The 12971-nt window shown below is 57.2% G+C and overlaps 1 protein-coding gene across 2 annotated transcripts; it reads right to left on the bottom strand.

Annotated features, from left to right (window-relative positions):
* Positions 1-3931: 3931 nt before the first annotated feature.
* On the bottom strand, positions 3932-12669 carry APLN (apelin). 2 transcript variants are annotated; one of them, XM_050964244.1, is made up of 3 exons: positions 12456-12669; positions 6258-6429; positions 3932-5645 (listed from the first exon to the last, which is right to left on the bottom strand). In XM_050964244.1, exons 1-2 carry the CDS (start codon positions 12667-12669, stop codon positions 6263-6265), a joined length of 381 nt encoding a protein of 126 aa, XP_050820201.1. In that variant the 3' UTR covers positions 3932-5645; positions 6258-6262. The 2 variants fall into 2 exon arrangements, with proteins under 2 accessions (XP_050820201.1, XP_050820202.1); XM_050964245.1 differs by having other exon boundaries at positions 3932-5592.
* Positions 12670-12971: the final 302 nt, after the last annotated feature.

Genomic DNA, 12971 nt, shown 5'->3' with positions numbered 1-12971 from the left:
GTGAGAAGTGAAGTGGCCTCAGCGTGCTCAGGGAGGAGGCGGAGCAGAGGTGAGCTGGGGCAGGCGGAGCAGGGGTTAGCTGGGACGGGGATTTCCCCTGTGTACCATCCCCCCCTTACTTGCTGCAGGCGGCCCTCCCCGCGCCCCCTTGCCTCAGCTCCCTATGCCTAAATGCCGGTGGCGACTGGGGCGGCTGAAGATCCGGCCGCCGCGGTCGCCACTTAAGACAATCTCCCCCCCCCCGCCCCAAATCCTAGCACCTTAAGTGACCACCTAGGTTGCCTAATAGGTTGCACCGGCCCTGCCTACTGTCTATACCAGGAGTGGCAGTGCCTTTGCAGAGGGTGCTTGGGTTCAGCGTGTCGGGGAGGGGGTGGCTTGGGAGCAGCAAGCAGGACAGGGGGAGTTAGGGGCAGCAGTGCCCAGTTGCTGCCACGTACATACTGGCTGCAAGGGTTGCCCTGGGCAGGAATGGGGTGAATTTGGCTCGTGCTGCATTCTGCTTGGTGAGGTCAGTGCCCAGGGCAGCCCTGGGAGCAGGAGACAGGATGGAAGACAGGGCCTTGGGACGGGGGAGCAGGTGGTGTCCAGGGGGCATGCGGTAGGGTGGGGGCAGGTGGTAGTCCTGCTCAGAGGTGGCAACCCTAGCACTCCCTGAGCCACCCTGCATGTAACCTAGATGAAGTTACTATAAGGTGGTTAGAAAACCATTCCCAGAGAGTAGTCATCAGTGGTTCACAGTCATAATGGAAGGGCATAATGAGTGGGGTCCCACGGGGATCAGTTCTGGGTCCAGTTCTGGTTAATATCTTCATCAATGATTTAGCTAATGGCATAGAGAGTACACTTATAAAGTTTGTGGACGATACCAAGCTGGGAGGTGCTGAAGTGCTTTGGAGAATAGGATTAAAATTCAAAATGATCTTGACAAACTAGAGAAATGGTCTGAAGTAAACAGGGTGAAATTCAATAAGGACAAATGCAAAGTACTCCACTGAGGAAGGAACAATCAGTTGCACAGAGTGGACGGTGTAACAGTTGCAAAAAAAAAAGTGAACATCATTCTGGGATGTAATAGCAGGATTGTTGCAAGCAAGACATGAGAAGTAATTCTTCCACTCAACTCACGCCTCAGCTGGAGTATTGTGTCCAGTTCTGGGTGCCACATTTCAGGAAGGATGTGGACAAACTGGAGAAAGTCCAGAGAAGAGCAACCAAAATGATTAAAGGTCTAGACAACATGACCTATGAGGGAAGATATTAATTTTTTTGTTTGTTTAGTCTGGAAAAGAGAAGACTGAGAGGGGACACGATAATAGTTTTCAAGTACATAAAAGGTTGTTATAAGGAGAAGGGAGAAATATTGTTCTTTTTAACCTCTGCAGATAGGACAAGTAGCAATGGGTTTATTGCAGCAAGGGAGGTTTAGGGTGGACATTAGGAAAAACTTGCTAACTGTTGAGGTGGGCAAGCTCCGGAATAGATTGCCTAGGGAAGTTGTGGAATCTCCATCACTGGAAATTTTTAAGAATAGGTTAGACAAACGCCTGTCAGTGATAGCTTAATCCTTAGTCCTGCCATAAGTGCAGGGGACTGGACTAGATGTCTCTTCCAGTCCTATGGGTCTACGTCTGTCACTCCACACAGCTTTCGGTCCCACAGCCTCATCCCTCTGTCGTCCCTCTTGGAACCCACTCCTTTTCCTTGTGCCCTTGCCACACCTCTGCTGGCCTAGCAGGAGAGTAACTCTCTCTACAGTAGGCCTGCACAACATGCGGTCCCTGGACCGCATGCGGCCCACGTAGACTCACTGTGCAGCCCGTGGGCAAGCGATGGGGTGGGGCTGCTGGGTTTGCCCCTTGCCTCACAGCCCCGTGCGCACACTCCGCTCTCCAACCACCCTAACAGTCAGAACCACACGTGTCTCCATCTCCCACTACGCCCACATGGCGTACAGCAGGTGCATCACTTCCAGGGCCCGCTGAGGTGGGAAGCGCTGGGCACGAGGCAGAGCCAGTAAGTGCCGAGCGAGGGGAGGGGCACCCGGCCTGGGCTTGAGCCGCAGCTCAGGCGGGGGACAGGGACTAGGCTGAGACCCTCTTCAAATCCCCCCCTTCGGCTGGGGGCGGGGCAGCTACTGCGCTGGTTGGTCCCAAGGCGGCCTCCTTAGCGATTGGGGGTGGGAGGTTTGAACTGTCTGTGGGCAGCCAGGATATCCCCAGGGGAGGAGAGAGGCGGGGGAGAGAGAGAGAGACACCTGCCCTGCCCTGACTGCTGCCCTTTCCCGGTCCAGGGACATTCCCCCTCCCCTATCACACTGCCCCACTGAGCTCCCTGTGTTTGAAGTCAGATCCAATCACTTCACACTGCCTCCTTTTCCCCTCCCCTTAGTTCATAGCTCCAGAAAATCCCTTCAAACTGTCCCCCCCTTTCTCCTCCCCTTATTTCATGGGGGGATGACAAGCCAGGTGGGCAGTGGCGGCGAGGCTTTATACTTGGGGGGTGGAGGTTCCATGGGGCCAGGCAGTCCTGGGGCAGGAGATGTGTTTCGGGGGCCTGAGCAGCACTGGGTGGGGGAGGTGTTTCAGCAGGGCCAGGGGAGTTCAGCCCTCAACTGTTTTCTTTGGAGTAATATGGCCCTTGCTGCTTTACGAGTTGTGCAGGCCTGCTCTACAGCATGTCTGTGATGCTCCTGTTTTTTCTATACCAACATCCCAGCCAATGGGCAGGTTCAGACATTCAGCCCCTGGGAGTACCCTCCAGTATGTGCCTTTGCACACATATCCTGCCTCAGACCGGGCAGTAGGGGCTAGGAAATAACATCCTGCATAGGTGAATGGGGAGTGAGGACTGAAGTCCATGAGTTTCTTGGCACTGAAGCGTCACTTTAGTTCTGACGAGGCAGCCTCTAGATAGCACCCTCCTGCAGAAATACATGCGCTGTCACAAACACCCGCACACTCCTTCAGCATAACCAGCCTCAAGGTGGCTTCCTGCAGTTAGAACATTGTTGGGATGATGCATTGGGCCATGCAGATCCAGCAACCTCCACTGTGGGTAATTCCATTCTGCCTCCTTAAACCCTCCACCACTCACTTTGAGTGAGATATGCTCTTCTCGTTCAAAATAACTGCTCAGCCCCAGCCCAGCAGTGACTGCATTTCAGGGAAGAAAAAAGAGCCCCGATGGTTGGACTGCAGTGGCACTTGCAGCTGTAAAGTTTTGTGAGAAAACATTTTATGACTTACTAGGGAAACAGGAAAGCTCCTGGCTCAGAGCAGGGAGCAATGACCCACTGCATGGCTAGCCCAGAGGCCTGGTTAAAAGTGCTCTTCCTGGGCTCAAGTGTCTGCATGGTGATCTAAGCCAGCATCACAGCCCTCCTAATTCAGCTAAGGGCTTCCTGGCAAGGCAGGCATGGGCCTCCACAAGACAAAGGGGAGGCAGAGGGTTGATTCACATAACTGCCCTGACTTCCAAGGGGGCTGCAGCGTGGCTGAGGCAGGCAGGTGAGGACAGCAGGGCTTGAACCAACTGCTTCCACTCAGGATCCAGACCACTTGCCAGTGAGCTCAACAACAGCAACAGTAAATCCTGGGAGGGGACTAAAGTGATGGGACAGACAGTCTCCTGCACTGGGCAGGGCCCCAGTTACATTCCACCACCCTAGAGCTGCTCACTACTGCCCACTGATCAGAACCTAACTGCCCCTCACTACTCCATTCCTTCCAGGCCTGGTCCCATGCAGCTTCCCATTGTGCGATGGGGATGGTCCTGACTGACCTGGGGAAAGTCCTTTGCAAGCTACAGCCAGGAAGCCCTGGGGGTGCTCTGCAGTGTCCAGGCTAAGCTGGGGGCTGACACACCCAGGATCACACATATCCCCATCCCAAGGGAGAAGGGAACAAACAGTGTCTGGACCTCCTAAAAGAAGGGTTTATTGTCATCATAACTTTATTAGAAAGACATTTACACAGACCAATCTTTACAGATGCAGAAAACAGTGACCAACAGGGAACAGGTTTGTCTGGAGTAAGGCATCCACATTTGGTATAAATTAGTATTTTATACAAGAATCACTGACAGACACCTGAAATATTACACAAGAGCCAGCTCTGCCTACCCACTCGGTGCCCCTCACCCCATGGAGCCATGCTGGCACCATGGCTCAGTGCTGGGGAGGGGTGTGCCCCCCACAGCTGGCCCTCCAGTGACTTCAGTGTGATTGGAGCCAAGATCCACAAGGGGAAACCCCTGGCACAGAAGCGTGGGGGAAAGGAGCTCCCTGCCAGACTAGCCAGTGCAGATGCCAGATCCCACCCCTCCCTGCACCCTGCCAGGAGAGGGCACTCCCAGGGCCTGTGTCATAGCACCATTGCAGTACCAGGGGCACTCCAACGCAGCAGGCCTCCCAGGCTCAGATCCTAGCCCCCACACCTGGGAAAGCCCCTCTTCCAAGGGCTGCTCCTTCACTCCCTCCTCCAGCTCTCGCTGGATTTGTGCTGTCCTCGCCACATGCACAGCAAAACAGACTGCAGGATGGGGATGGAGAGACAGTCATGTGGGGTGGGATTGTGTGTGGCCATGCTGTACAAGATCCTCTGGACCCAGCAGCCCCGCAGAGGGGCAGTTGCGAGAGTCATTGCAGAGCAAGGGCCAGGGCACCAGGCCGTCTCTACAGCACCAAGCACTGGACCGGTTCATCTCCCATGGAGGAAGGTGCGAGGTGTTCAAAGACATTGAAGAGGCCCGGTGCAGGTTTAGCACCACAAGAATAAATAGACCCCCCCCAAGCCGAACACCACCTTATACGCCTGCAGATGAGGTGCTCAGCTCTCTAGGGAGTGGAGGGGACAGGACTAATGGGGGATTGCCTAGGGAAGTCAGAAGAATAGTTTCTCCCCTTGTGCTTCTCAGCCCCAGTGGCCTTCTCATACCAGCCACAGCTCCCAGCCCCTAGCATGACCCCCATCACAGCTGCACTGGAGCTACGTGCTCTTTGCTCAGCCTCTTGGCAGGCTAACAAGAAGCCAGGGCAGCAATGAGATCAGGCAGGCTCATTACAGCAGTGCTCCTCCTCCTCGTCCCATGGAAACACCAAGGGAGCAAGGGCAACCCAGCCCAATCCCCTCAGCGCAGAGATCCCCATGCACAGGAGTCTGCGGTCCTGCTGCTTCTGTAAGAGAAAGACAGCCAAGGGGACAGAGGGAGCTGGCAGCCAAGCACCCTTTCAGTCCTGAGCTGTGTTAGGGGCCCACTCAGGAGGACTATGAGGCTGGCTAGGTCAAGGTGAGCCCTGGGCACTGTCCCCTCTGCTAAGGGCTGGAAAGAGGCGGGGATCCACCCCAGCCATCAGCAGGGAAACTGGAAAGATGCCAGCAGCTGCACCCACCTTGGGTGCCGGGTCTGCAGAGACAAGGTGCGGAGATGCCTGCTGCGCATATGCGGGTCTGTGTCTCTGTGTGCGAGGGGGGTCAAGGTGCTGATAGCTCCATCCAGGGTGGCTGCATGACAGGCTGGCGGACAGGAGGAGCCTGCCCACCTCAGCAGGCAGGAGCGCCGCACTCAGGGCTCCATGACAAGCAAACCAGTCTATAAAACAGAGAGGACAATGGGAACGGGCCTTCAGGGGGCCAACAGCAACCCTGCAAGTGAACAGAGGCAAAGAGACAAGTCAGGGGAGGCCACAGCCCCCACTGGGAGACTGACCTCTCCCCCCAGCACCCAATTCAGCCCACACAGCTCCCTCCTGCATCTTTCCAATAAAGACAAACCTAGGCTCTCCTCCTGCATAAGAGGCTGCCCCCAGAGCCCATTCTGAGCAGTGCAGAAAAATCACATCTGGCTTTCTATTCTATAACCAAGCGAATGGTCCTGGGGGAGCCCTCTAACCCCCAACTGCAGATACTCCAGAAGCTATGGCCTCCAGGATAATCTCAGGGGACCCCACAGCCTCTAGTGCAGACCCTGGTAGCTATGAGCAGCTAGACCGAAGCATTGCACCCACTTGGGATGGACTCTGTTCACATCTGCTCTATGGACAGCAGCTCCGAGCACTGTCCCCACCCCCAGGACAGGTGTTCGGTGTCAGAGGGCTAGGATGAGGCCCATGCCTAGAGCACCTGTACTCTGTTGGGATTGCTCTCTCAGCCGTGGTGCTTCCCCACATGCCTGCACCTCCCCAGACATGCCCTGTCACACTGTGCTGGGCTGGTCCCACGTGGCTCCCCCCACCTTCCCATGGAAAGACCCATTACCTGTGCTAGAAAGGCATGGGGCCCTTGTGGGAGAGACGAGGTCTTGGACGCCGGGACTTTCTCCAGCCATTCTGCCGGTGTCCTGCTCCATTCCGCACCCCCTTGGGGTGCACCAGGTTCCGGATGTTCCCTTTCTCCAGGTCTCTGCCATCCGGCGCCTCGGCCAATGGTGCTGGGGACAGAGGAAGTATGTTAGTGCCAGAGGCCCCTGCCCACAAAGCCCATCAAGTCACACAGCAGCCCTGGCATGTCCCAGGGCTACAGCCTCCCAGAGCTCAGTGGTTTCTGAACCCCATATTCAGAACCCCCCAATCCTGCCCCAACTCTTGGTTTTCAGATCCTACATTTTGCCTTGCTGAACATAAGAACATAAGACCCATACTGGGTCAGACCAAAAGTCCATCTACACCAGTATCCTGTCTTCCGACTGTGGCCAATGCCAGGTATCCCAGAGGGAATGAACAGAACAGGTCATCACCAAGTGATCCATCCCCTGTCATCTACTCCCAACTTCTGGCAAACAGAGGGTAGGAACACCATCCCTGCCCATCCTGGCTAATAGGTCCATCAGTGGCTATCTTCCACGAATTTATCTAGTTCCTTTTTGAACCCTGTTATAGTCTTGGCCTTCACAACATCCTCTGGCAAAGAGTTCCACAGGTTGACTGTGCATTGTGTGAAGAAATACTTCCTTTTGTTTTAAACTTGCTGCCTGTTAATTTCATTTGGTGGCCCCTAGCTCTTGTGTTATGAGAAGGCATAAATAACACTTCCTTATCTACTTTCTCCACACCTGTCATGATTTTATAGACTCCAATCATATCCCCCCTTAGGCATCTCTTTTCCAAGTTGAACAGTCCCAATCTTATTAATCCTCCTCAGATAGAAGCTGTTTCAAACCCCTAATTTTTGCTGCCCTCTTCTGAACCTTTTCCTGGTGCATTTATCATGGAAGGACCTGCCTGGAGCCATCCCAGCACAGACTGTCCATATGTCTGTGTGAAGAGCCCTCCTCTCCCTCCCACCCCACTCAGGGTGGGATGGGCAAAGCCAGGGGCTGTTTCTATGGAGGGTGGGAAGGGCTAGCCCCTCCCAGAGTTGGCTCTGTGTCACGCCCTGCTGGGCTTCCTTCCCCAGCTGCCTGCCAGAGGGACTCTCCTCTGGGGAAGGAAAGTGAGCTCAGCTCCTTTGCTCAGGGGTGGGCTGGGATCAACTGAAGCCCCTCACTGAGGCCAAGTCATTTCCTTCCTCCTGAGGATGCATCTTGTGGCAGGGCTGGGGAGATATTCTTGGAAATCCCCTTCTAGGACTCCAGCCCTCCTTGGGACAGTTAGGCTCTGCTGAGGTTCTCCTCCCCCCACCATTACTGGCTGCACACTAAACCTGGCCCAAGCACAGCAGAGCAGGTCACCACTTCCTGGTGCTTCTCCCACCAGCAGGGAGAGGGACCTGCTGCATTTCCTCCTCTTCTCCCGGCCTTTGCATCCTGCCCAGTGCCACAAAGGCAGGGAGATTCCTATGGGAAGAGCCAATGGCCACCCCAGGCACGGTCCCTCTCCAGCCAGGGTGGGAATTCAGCCCCCACCACAGGTTAAACATTGGGCTATAGCAGAAAACCCAGTGCTGCATCTCAGCCCACTCCCCCAGCCAACTTACTCTAAGCAGGGGCAGAGCCCAGGGCACCCAGCTGCAGAGAGCAGCCTCCCAGTCTTCTGCAGAGTATCCTGGGAAGGAGGGAAGCCCCTCTAGGGAACCCCCTCAGCAGACTCCTACCCCCAGGGCAGTCTAGTCACTGCTCTGGGTTCAGGCACAGGATAAGACAGGGAATGCCAGTGGCTAGTAACTAGTCCCCTGCTCTCAGAGCCATTGCCAGGAATTGGTTACTTTGCACTCTTCACTCTGGATTCAGTGGCTGGATTTGCTGCCTCTGGCTGGAAGCCTCCTGGGCTATCAGCTCTCGCTTCCAGACTAGCCCCTCGGGCCTTCTCAGCCCAGGCTGTGGTTCCAGGATCACTGACAGGCAGCACATCCCTGCTGGGTGTTAGCGTCCCAGCCAGACCTCTCCCTTGCCGAAGGCAAGGTGCACAGAGTGGTGATGGAAATGGGCCCAGAGTATGCAGCTGGTTTCCTGGATTACCCCCAGCAGGAGCCATTAGGCTGTGGAGTGCTTCCTGGAGTGACTTGGCCAGGTCACTTACAGACCTTGGCATGATGCCATGGGGAATTCTCTGGCAAGTGGGGATAGTTCATGCCAGCAGCCAGGGCTCCTGATATTCCTGGATCAAATAGCAGCCTCAGCCCATGCTCACAGTCACAGGCTCTGCATTCCACTCTGCTGCCCCGCGCACAGCCACCCCAACCAGTAACCATGAGCCATCACTCCTCCGCATGCGGACACCAGGCTTTGGGGCAGCCTCCCTGAGAACTCCACATATCTAACTGCACACAGCCCCACAGAGCAGCTGTGCCTGCTTCCATCACTGCACACTCACTCGCTCATAGTGTGGAGTACAAACATGCATCCTCCATGTACATGCACCACATACTGCCCACCCTACAGGCCACTCGCATGGGCTGTGCCTGCACCCCACCTCACACACGTTGCCATTCCCTGCACTCTTTGACCCGCAGGGTCTCAGAAGACCCAGTGGGGTGGAGTCTGCATCTATACCAATGACACCTGGGGTTGGAGCTGGGATGGGGGCGCACCCCCCCCCATTATTCCTCTGTACCATTCCACCGCGCTGGGAAACTGATTAATCCAGTGAGAAATGCCCTGAATTCCAGAAGTCTGTTCCCTCCCAGGCACCAGGGCTCTGGGCTGCCCCTAATCCCCTGAGGAGTCACATAACAACTAGTCTGCAAGAGGTCCTGGGTTGTGATGCAGGCTGAGGTGGGCCCTTGGATGATCCCATTACAATGCTGCCCCCCACCCCCTAGACAGCTCACCTTGGCACTTGATCTGGGGCAGGGAGAAGGTGGGGTAAGCTGCCCTCCCCTGTGCAGGGATACCCCTCCCCATTACAGTCATATGAAGGCAGCCTGGTCAGCCTTAGCCAGAAAGGGGAGCTGGAGGCCAGGGCTCCCCACAGCCACATCTCCAGAAGGTCACTGGTGCCATGGTTCTGTGCCTGAGGCAGAGAAAATGATGGGGGTGGGCTCCCAAGCCCTGGCCTGGTCCCAGGCTCTAGCCCCTCTGGTTGCCGGGCGGCACACAGGCTCCCGCGGCTGAGATGCTCTGCCCTGTCCATGTGGTGTTGTTTTGCTGGGCTCTCCAGCCAGTGGTTCTGACAGGATGTGGTTTGTTATCACCATGAAGAGCGCTTTGTCTGTGCTGGACAGAGGGGGAAGGAAGAGCCTACAATTCCTGTCAATAAGGTTCCATCAGTGAGGTGTTGATTAGCCCCCAGGCTAGCTTTGCGTGTTCTGCCCTGCATGCCAGCCAGGGCCACGCTGGCACTGCCTGCGTCTCCACTGCCAGGGCCAGCCCCTGCCCCGCTAGAACATCTGAGGTGCTCTGGTTTAGCATCACTGGGCAGGTTCCCTCCCCCCTGCTGCGCAGCACACAGTGCTCGGCTAGGGGGATTCACAAGCTCCAGAGCCACAGGGCCAGTCCACAGTAACTAGAGCATGAGACCCCAGCCCCCCTTACCCTTAAGTAGCGAGTGTCTGGCTATAGCAGGACTCCCTGGCCCGACCCCCCTCCTTTGCCTTCATGGCTTTTCCTGGCTGCAGCTTGAGGCCCAGGATCGAAAAGAGCAGAGACCCTGTGGCTGTGGCCATTGCACTGTTCAGCACAACCCTGCTGCTGCTGAAGCCCCCTCCCCCCAACGCTGCACAGTCTGGAACCCCTCACTGAGGCGGCACCTGCAAGGACAGGACCATTGCGCTGGCACTGAAACCTCTGGCGCAGCTGTGGTGTTTTCCCCTCATGGAGGCACAGTCTGCAGCAGCAGTCTCAGCCCTACAGCACAGCTCATGGTGGGGAAACAATCCTTTCACCCCACTCATAAGGTGCCGGTCTACAGCTTGTGTGGGGCTGGAAATCCCCTCCTGTTTGGGGTTCCGAGGCGTTGGGCCAGACTCTATGACCACAGCTCTCCACCTGCCTACCAATTCCCAGGCTGCTCTGTATTGGGTACCTCACACAAGAACCCCTTGCAGCTGGCCAGCTTTTCCATGCCTCCTCCTGCTGCTCTCGGATGCTGGCACTGCTGCTGCCTGTCCACTTGTTCTGTGCACACAGAAGCTTTCAGCCTCCAGGGCTGTCACTCAGACACCTTTCACCAGCACCAGCACTGCTTAGAAGCACCTGTTTTTCTTTTGAGCATCTCATTAGCTACATACAAAATCTGCCACAGCCTGACGGTGCCAGTGTTTGGAGCACAGCAGGCTTCCGCTCCATGCATTCCCCAGGTGCGCCCTTCACTGTTCCAGCAGGGCAGGAGGTAAGAACTGGGAGAGAATTTCAGACAGCACCAGAACAATGGAAGGAAGACCAGGGAGCAACTGTGAATAGGAAGGATACAAAATGGGCGTTAGACGCCCTTTGCACACTGTGAAAACGCACCTCCACCCTGATGCCAGGGATCTGGGAACAAGCCTCCTGCCTACCTGAACAAGCCCAGTGGCACCTGGTAAGTGGCAGCCACTACAGCAGATGCAGCTGGGCAGGTGCCAGTCTGGCAGCTAGTATCACCATATGGGCATCCTGCCCATTGCAGCCACCAAGGATCAAACTGGCACCTGTGGGCTACCGGCAGAGGTTACATTAGCCAAGGCCAAAGGGGGCCAGCCCTCTAGCTGTGCCAATAGGAGACGTACTGAGCTGATCTTGGCTGGGAGTCACTGTGGGCAGCTCTCCTGGGATCCGTTGACACTCAGCATCAGGTGTTCTCTCCCCTTCTGCCTCAGCAGGCTCAAGGGCACACAAAGCAGAGTTTCTCTAGATCAGACTGAGACTCCACAGCTATCTGCAATGCCATTTAACCCCATGTGATCTGGAAGCTCTTTTCCTTCCCCATGATACTGGGATAAACACACACCCTGTCATTGCCTTGTAAGTTTAGCCTTTGTGCTGCTATGTTTAAAGCATGAGCCTGTGGCTCCAAAGAGCTGCATTAAGTCCCAAACGATCTGCGTTTGTGGACCCCAGCTAGTCCCCAGCAGTGCAGTGTAGCCACATCACAAAGCCAACACACATTGCCAGATAATTAGGAGTCACTGCTGCAGGGAATAGAATGCCAGGGAGCTGTGGGGAAGGGCTGGGGGCCAAAGGCCAGACTGCTGTGGGGGGTGCTGTGGTCACGACGGAGCCATCTCTGCAGCTTTCTGCAGGAAGCGTGCACAGCAAGCCCCATGCTAGTCCAACCTCAAGCCACAGCTATTATCTCCTCACTTTCCTGACCAGACACATTCACCAATTAAACAGATCTGTTGAAGCCAAACCACTCATCTGCTCCTGCCTTCCCCTTGCAGGGGGAGTCAGCGTCTGTCACCGGTGCTGGCTCCTGCACAGAAAGTTAACTCTTTTGGCAAGTCTGTTCTTGCAACAGGTCCCCTCCTGCCCTGCAGGATCATTGGGGGCATGGGCTGAGGCAAGGGCCCAGGTCAGGCCTGCCCCTTAAGGAGAGGGTACTGCCAAGATCGGGGCAGCCTGGTGGGGAGGCACAGTGCCCTCATCCCACACTCCTATCCCTGCACAGACAACTCCCTGTTCACCCCCCGGCCCTGCTATGTCCTCTTCTGGCTCCACACCAGCGACAGCACTTCCATGCGCCTCATCGCCCTTCAGGAAGCCTGGCAGGGGAGCTGCTTTGCTGCGGGTTAGTCAGACACACGGCCATGCCCGTTAACTGAGCAGATCCAGCTGGGTATGAGAGCGGACATGGCGCGGCTGGCACTGTGGGGCCGGGGAGAGGCTGGGCAGAACGATGCCCATCACAGCCCTCGGCCGCAAGGAGAAGCAGGACGCAGAGCCACGGGCCCCGAGGCCAGGAGCTGAGCGCGGCCAGGGCTGGTACGACCCGCTGCCTGCCACAGGTGTCCCGGCGCCCAGGAGAGGGGCAGCTCCCCGCAGCCCAGCGCCAGCCGCTACCCGAGCCCGGCCTGTGCAACAAGTGCCGAGCCGAGCCGGGCTGGGCCAACCGGGGGCTGCGGCCGGCCCTGACAGCGGGCACCCGGCCCCGGCGCACTCACCTCCGGAGCCCGCGCTCAGGGCGAGCCAGAGCAACAGCAGCGCCAGCAGCCAGCGCCGGACGCTCATGGTGGGACCGAGGCTGCAGCCGGGCGCGTCGCTCGGCGGGGACGAGCCGGGCTCTGCCAGGCAGCGGCGGCGACGAATGCACCCGCTCGCGCCGGGGGCTGCATTTGTAGCCGAGCCGTGCGCCTGGCTCCCGGCCCGCCCGGTCATGTGGCCGCGGAGGCTGGCGAGGGGCCTCCCCTGCTCGCTCCAGCACCCACCGCACCGAGGGGGGCGCGGCCAGCCCGACCCCGCCCGTCCTGGGGCGCTGGAGAGCCTGAGCGCGGCCCGCTGCGCGCCCGCCCCGCCCCGCCCTGCGCAAGGACCTCGAGCGTCCCGGGCTGGGGACCCCAGGACCCGGCTTGCGAGAGGAGCCCGATCCGGCCAGGGGACCTCTGGCCTAGGCCTCAGTTTTTCGAACTCCTTACCCCGTAGGTGTGTGTCCCCTGCCCCACCCCGAGCCCACAGGGCTC

The sequence above is a fragment of the Gopherus flavomarginatus genome, chromosome 8 (assembly GCF_025201925.1).
Source record: "Gopherus flavomarginatus isolate rGopFla2 chromosome 8, rGopFla2.mat.asm, whole genome shotgun sequence".
Classification (NCBI taxonomy): domain Eukaryota; kingdom Metazoa; phylum Chordata; order Testudines; family Testudinidae; genus Gopherus; species Gopherus flavomarginatus.
Note: the sequence above shows the minus strand (reverse complement) of the source record. Positions and strands in the feature narration are given on the sequence as shown.

Bases quoted from the DNA above. Each gene is read 5' to 3' on its own strand.
- APLN (XM_050964244.1), bottom strand. From the start codon at position 12,669: ATGACCGGGCGGGCCGGGAGCCAGGCGCACGGCTCGGCTACAAATGCA. The intron at 6,430-12,455 runs GTGAGTGCGCCG...CTCTGTCCCCAG, and splicing joins CCTGAGCGCGGGCTCCGGAG to CACCATTGGCCGAGGCGCCG.